At 32.7% G+C, this 8,153-nt stretch overlaps 1 protein-coding gene across 1 annotated transcript in view; it reads left to right on the forward strand.

Annotated features, from left to right (window-relative positions):
- Positions 1-5,888: 5,888 nt before the first annotated feature.
- Positions 5,889-8,153, forward strand: part of HELRODRAFT_191977 (hypothetical protein) — a gene marked incomplete at its 5' end in the record, with an annotated part of 18,635 nt that continues 16,370 nt past the window's right edge. The window contains one exon of the mRNA XM_009020162.1: positions 5,889-6,118. Coding sequence (XP_009018410.1) covers positions 5,889-6,118 — 230 coding nt within the window. The remainder of the gene's footprint in view (positions 6,119-8,153) is intronic.

An 8,153-nucleotide genomic window follows, 5' to 3' on the forward strand; every position in this document is an offset into this window, starting at 1 on the left:
TGAAAAAATGTTTATTTTGAATTTTAATAAACTAAACGTTCACCAAAAAAAAAATCGAAAAAACGAACTACAAACATATTAACGCTAAATTATATTTATGTATATATATATATTTTTTTATATCTGTTTACATTCACTCAATATGATGGTATAAGAAACATTGATTGTCTGTGTTTAGAGAAGAAGTTGAGATGAGTGTTACTAAAAGTAGTATTGTTACATTCAGCTCGCTTATATGTACCATCGATTGTCTGTTGGGCATGCGGTGACTGATTTGGATTGGACTTTGTGTTGTTTTTTTTAAATGTTGATTGTAAACGATAGCATCAGTATTTGATGATAGCGCGAGAATTAATTAATTAATTGTTAATATTATTTTTATTTAAACTCGCAAAAACATGAATATGCGTTGACGCGTGTTTCATCTGCGTTTGCACGCACCACGTACCATCAACACATTCGCTTGTACGTACTCTACCGACCATCAGAAACCTCCCGTTGAAATTTTCGTATCGCTTTTCATGTTGCACATCATTCATTCGCATCGCATCACTTGTACAAATGGACGACAAATTTAAATAAAGCTTCAATTGAAAGCTGCCCAATTATTCTTTTCTCTTTCAGTTTATTGAAGGCACTGTACATTTGAATGTAGTTTAGAAAGGAATGTTTGAATCCTTCCTTATTTGTTACTAAAAAATAATAAATAGATAATTTTATCTTTCCTGTTTAAAAAACTCACTCTGGATTAAACTTTATTTATATCGATTTTATAATTTTTATCAAATCGCTTCAAGGAGGGAAACGATGGTCGGTCCTTAAAAATGATGACCGCAATTTTGTTCAGTTTTTTATTTTATTTTGTTTTATATTGTTAGCTATTTTTTCTGCTCTCTGACAAATGCTCATGATGTTTATGATACGTAAGTTGAGGTTTGTTGATCTTCTCGTGATGCTTCTATAATTTGATGAGGAATGTTGAAAACTCCTTCAACTATGTAGGCAAGCACTAAAGATATTAGTAAATGCAGTGCCGAGTAAAATCATATCACACAAAGTGATCTCAAAATTAAAATCAAAGTTTATACTTAATGTAAAATGATTTCAATTCAGATCCTGTTAGTAATTTTTTGCATCATAGTAAACCTACACAAACACACCACACACACTAAAAAGTGTGAGCCATTGTCTCTGAAGTGTTTGAAATATCGTTGCTGAAGAATTTGAGATATTGTGGTAGTAAACTCTGTAAAACCCTGTATAACTTTATAACTCAATAAAACTTTGTTCTACTCTCTAAAACTTTGTAAAACTGACTTTTTAAAACTGTGTAAAAACCCTGTGAAACTCAGTAAACTTAATAAAAACTCTCTAAAGCTCTGTAAAACCCTGTGAAGCTCACCCTGTAAAACTCTCTAAGACTCTATTAAACTCTGTAGAATTCTGTAAAACTCTGTCAAACTATAAGACGGAAATCTCTATAAAACTGTAAATCCCTGCAAAACTCACTCTGTAAAACTTAAAAAACTCTTTGCAACTTAATAAAACTCTGTATAACTCTATAAAATTCTGAAACTCTATAAGGGTTTGCAGAGGTTTGAAGTTTTAGAGAGTTTTACAGTCTCCTACCCTTGAGTCTTACGAACGATTAATTAATTCATTCTTTAAAATTGTAAAGCTGCCAATAAATTTTTAAATAACGGATAATTTTAAAAAATCCTCGCTCAATTCGTTCAATGTGTTTTTTCCTCTTTTGTTCAGGAGACATCATAATTGGAAGATGATGGTGGTTGGCGCGTTGTAGAGTGCCGTTAAAAAGTTTAGTATTTTTTTTTATCTTCATTCGTTCATTCAATTTGTTCAAATCATTCATTTAATTCATTCAAATCGTTCGAAGTGTTTTTTAAATTATTCATCATATGAAAATTATTTATTGCCGGCTTATCCCGCATGATAGTGGTGTCGCATCGCAAGAATCAACTCGTTAAACGCCATTGAAAGATGGTGGTGTCGCTAGTCGGTCCATCGAACTCAACTTTTGTTCGGGTGGCATTGCGTTCGTGAATGATTGAATTAAATCATGGTTTAAAATCGTTTTAATTGATATCTTGCCAGACAATGAGTAAATGTATATATAGATAGAAGGATGGTGGTGGGTGTAGTGACTTACCAACGTTTATCCTGTTTATCAACCTTGAACGAACATTTGTAACACTACGAACGAATCAAACAAAAAATTAATCCCTGCCATTGCATTCTCTCTGTGAATTCCCATCATCCCCTGTGTTGAAGATATGATGTCGAATGCTTTAAGATTCAACCTCTTACAAGTGCAATCCTTACTAAATAAATATAGCACGTCAAATTCCAAAGTATTTTTTATCAGATGCAGCAGCAAAAATGACGTCAGATAAACTTTAACCCTTCAAATGCCACAAAACTTCAAACATTTTCTGACTTGCACACGGAAGCGTGATTTATTTGAGGAAACAGTTTGTACATAACCCTTTTAGGTGAAGTTCAATGCTACAATTCTCACAAGTAACAATCAATGCGATGGCTAATCGTTTAATAAAATATTTGTACGTGCATGGTTGAATCTTAAGTTTCTTCGTGGTTTATAGATATCATGACATATTATTTATAAATATCACTGAATGACTTATTCGTAAATATCATGAATGAATGAATGAATGAATGAATGAATGAATGAATGAATGAATGACTGTTCAGCATTATTACTGTTTGTTGCGGTGTGTCTGTGTTTCTCTATTCGTGTGCTTATAAAAAAATATCCGATCATGCCTATTGTTAATATGAGAAGTATTGTATTATTTGCTCAACTCAATCCAATACAACGTAACAAACAAGCACGGCCAACAAACTCCTCGTACATGTTGTATATCTATATAAATGTTTATGCATGTGCGTTATAACATTATAATACATAAGTGAACATACATGGCACACATGCAAATATATAAGTTGTATATGTGAGCACCTTAGTATTAACATTTACCAACATAAGCCTGCGATCAATTAACGCTACTAGAAGTTAAATTTTTCAAGTTATGAAATAAATGTAAACTACATAATACATTACTATCAAAAATAATATTCGTTTTAAAAAATAATAATTAGTTGATTATTCGATAATTATAACAATTACTAATATATGCATATATATTTGTATAGATAGCAACCCATTTTAGTTTTAAGGTAGATGATTGCATGCAGTAAGCATTGATGCATCAGTTGTTCGCTGGTCTGCCTCTGAAATTATATATTTATTATTACTTATTTAAATTATAACTTATCAAAATTTATAACCAAATTATTTATTGGAGCAAATTGTTCGAAACAAATTTTACCTTTCAGTAGTTTTTAGCTTCCATTTTCCATACTGAGTAATAATTTATTTATAATTGGGAGCGAAATAATTGATAAGAGTTGAGGATGATGTTGCGCCTGCTATGCTTGCTTGGATGTTGCTGCTTGGTCAGCGTGGCCGGTTAGTTGTCAGGAAAACTAGTTTTTTATCATCATTCTAGTATTTGTTTTATTTGATAATATCTAACGATTATTTACTCTTTCATTTAACTAGCTTAAAAAAAACTTTCTGTAATATTAAATGATTTTTATGGACAAAATTAAATTTATAATGTAACCTCTCTTTAGATGATCGCTTCTAATAAATAAAATTTAACGATTTTTAATTGTATCACCAAGCATTAGCTGTTACATGTAGTGACATTCTGGTGCAGCTGCAAACCTATTACAAGCAGCAGAGTAGTTGACAGTAGCCAAAAATGGTCTTACCAATACCAGTACTACCGGCTTTGAAATGTTTTCTCGGCACAAATAACAAAATTCATTTCTAAAAGTTTTGCCGGAAATACTAACCAAGATCTTGCATATTTTAATCTGTGCTACATAAAAGTGAAACTATTGTTTTACCCATAAAAACGCATAAAAGTTGAAAAAATGGTCAATTAAAAAGCTAAACAGGTTTGGAAGTAGTTTTAGCGACTACTGAATAGAGGAAGAACGAAGAACCTTTCAAGATAGAAGAGACCAGCGGTGACAAAGAAGTTTTTAAAAACATACCCGCTTGACGTTCAACAGCTTGGTATCGACTATCGATTTATTCTGTCAAAAAAGTAATAAGTATCGCCGACACCAAAGCCAACACTTAAAATGCTTTGCTAGCAATATTTTGATATTAACAACTCTACAAAGCATTATTTCTGATGGAAACAATTCCCGTTTAGACGGTGTTAGTGCATTGAATTTGGGGATGGATATATGATTGAATTAGCGCGCGCGTCTGTTTCGGTAACTGAGAGCCTACAAGTTTTATTTCATTGCACGACTCAAATCGATAGCAGTGAACGTGATGCTGCATGATATGATGCAGTTATGCGCCACAGTGTTAAGAGGAAGTAACCAAGAGACGGAAATAATGATTTATCCTTCTATGGCGACGAAACATTGGAAGTTTGAAGAGGTTTTCAGGAATTTTTTTTAGAGAACGAACGAAGCCGTTGTGTTGAAAAACGAAACAAACAAGCAAACAAAAAAACAAACGAACAAACAAACGAACGAACGAATGGGTGAGACTAATATGAAGAGATTGTTGAAATGATTTCACAGCGTTTTCTTCCCCCGATTTTTTCAACTTGCAAAGAACGAACGTGAAAATAATATTGCTAAAATGCTAAAATCAAAAAATTATTATTGAAGATTTCCCGAAACATAACTCTATTTCTTGATTATCTCTCTCTCTCTCTCTCTCTCTCTCTCTCTCTTTGTTTCTTCCTCCTCACTACTACACTTACTACAGACAGAAAGGTAGGTACGCGTAGGTATTTGTTGGTTGGTTGTAAATGAAAAGAATGTCTGAACCGTATTTGTGGACTGCAAAACATGTGCTTCCAGCAGAGATCCATCTACGTTGATGAGCGATTGAATGAACGAAGGAAAGAAAGGAAGAGAGAGTGAATGAATGAGTGATGAACGAACAAACGAAAGAACGAACAAATAAGTGTGCGAACGAACGAACGTAACACAAAATTAAAGTGAACGAATAATAAAATTTTCATTTAGAATTGTGGTTAGAGAAATGAATAAATAAATGGCGGATTAAAGGGCTAGCAGGTATAGGTCGTGTGATAATGGTTATATTTGTGGCTTCGGTGGAGTTATGGAAATAACAACGAAGATCATCATTATCGTCATAGTCATCATCATCATCTTCCTCATCATCATCATCATCAAATTTCTTTCTTGTGAATGTGTGCACACGTGTGTGTGTCTTTACATGATCAGCAGAATGATTATGCATGCAAATGAGTTTGCTGCTGTGTTGTTTCAGTATATGATTATTTCATTGTCTACATCATCATCACCATCATCATTACCGTCACGGTCTTAGTCACAGCATCACCATCATCATCATCATCGTTATTATCAAATGAGCAAGCAGCTCAAATGATGATGATGATCAAATCGATAAATTAGTATATAAACAGGTGTATGCTGTAACATAACCGTCTTCGTCAGATATAAATATATATATATATATATATATATGTATATATATATATATATATATATGTGTGTGTGTGTGTGTGTATACGTATATTTAAAATGTACGCGGGATCGTACGAACGACATGCCGGCACACAAGGACCCACTGCACCAGCTTTCACCGTTCAAATGATTATGACGATGATGACGACAGTGATGATGATTCTCATCATTGTTATTTATATTATTATCATTATTATTATTATTCCTTTAATTATTGTTGTTGTTATTATTAATGTATTTATTTAATTATAATTACGATCATAATTAAGACTGCAAATGTAACGCTGTAATAATAAATGCTTACATTTGTGTTTACAGTTGGGGATGAAATTGTGGTCGAACCGAGCCAGGTGTCGATGAATGCGGGCGACAACGTTACTCTAACGTGCACGTACAAAAAATACGTTGAGAAAGAAGATGCTGAAGAAGAGGAAGAAGAGGATGATGAAGAAGATGAAGATGCTTCTGGGAGTCCCTCTCTCACCTGGTTGTACCAGGATAAAACAATCCCAGAAGATAATAAAAGGTGGGTGTGCTGCTGCTGCTGGCGATGATGGTAGTGATGATGATGATGATTATGAAGATGACGCAGTTATAGTTATAAATGTCAGAGAAAGCGTAAAATTAATATTAAGTCAGTCAGTTGTTTTGCTTGGTTGTTTATTTCTTTGTCTAACAGGGATCGTGTTTATTTATTTATTCATTAGTAACTCTTTTAATTATTCATTCATTCGTTCGTTCGTTCACTCACTCGCTCACTCGCTCACGCACTCACTCACTCACTCACTCACTCACTCACTCACTCACTCACTCACTCACTCACTCACTCACTCACTCACTCACTCACTCACTCACTCACTCACTCACTCACTCACTCACTCACTCACTCACTCACTCACTCACTCACTCACTCACTTATTCATTCATTCATTCACTTGTTCATCCACCAATTCATTCATCCATCCCTTCAATCATCTTCAATCATCACTCACTCACTCACTCACTCACTCATTTATTCATTCATTCATTCACTTGTTCATCCACCAATTCATTCATCCATCCCTTCAATCATCTTCAATCATCACTCACTCACTCACTCACTCACTCATTTATTCATTCATTCATTCACTTGTTCATCCACCAATTCATTCATCCATCCCTTCAATCATCTTCAATCTACGTCACCTTGAGAGTGCCGTATTTAAATGTTGTGGTTTTTGTTATGGGGATTGTAATTATTATTATTATTATTGTTATTGTTGTTTTATTTTAGCATCACCTATTTCTAGCACATTTATTAGTGGAAAGTTTCAATATTGAAATAAGGCATATTCAAAACTTTACACAAACATAAATTTATATATTGTATATATGATATATATATATATATATATATATGCAAACATATGTGTATGTGTATAATCTCTAAATAATTTTTCTGCTGTAGGTGCATCTAGTGTATCATATTGAATGTGAATTTATGAATTCATTATGATATATTTGTGTACGTGTTTGTGTATATATGTGTGTGTGTATGTGTGCGTGTGTGTTTCTGTGCGTGTGTGTGTTTGTGGTTTGTAACGGTCAATCTTTGCAGATATGGGGAAATGTTTCGCTCGTTTTTGTGCGTCTTCTGGAGAGAAGGATAGACGGATGGTGAATGAAAAACAAGAGAGAGAAAATGTGAGAAAAGAGAGTGAGAGAAAGATTGAGAAATGAATTTTTGTGAACATGCACACTTAACAATAGGAACAACATTTAGAGTTGGAATTCAAAGAGAGTACTGTATCATCAACATCATCATCGCCATCGTTCCCAATACAACACTTTAAGATACTAAAAATAGTACAAACATACGTAAATACATACAAACATTCATACACACGTTCACTCATACATACATACATACATACATACATACATACATACATACGTACGTACATTCGTACATACTTACATACCTTACATACATACATACATACATACATACATACATACATACATACATACATACATACATACATACATACATACATACATACATACATACATACATACATACATACATACATACATACATACATACATACATACATACATACATACATACATACATACATACATACATACATACATACATACATACATACATACATACATACATACATACATACATACATACATACATACATACATACATACATACATACATACATACATACATACATACATACATACATACATACATACATACATACATACATACATACATACATACATACATACATACATACATACATACATACATACATACATACATACATACATACATACATACATACATACATACATACATACATACATACATACATACATACATACATACATACATACATACATACATACATACATACATACATACATACATACATACATACATACATACATACATACATACATACATACATACATACATACATACATACATACATACATACATACATACATACATACATACATACGTACATACATACATACATACATACATACATACATACATA

Source organism: Helobdella robusta (assembly GCF_000326865.2).
Source record: "Helobdella robusta unplaced genomic scaffold HELROscaffold_27, whole genome shotgun sequence".
Taxonomy (NCBI): Eukaryota; Metazoa; Annelida; class Clitellata; order Rhynchobdellida; family Glossiphoniidae; genus Helobdella; species Helobdella robusta.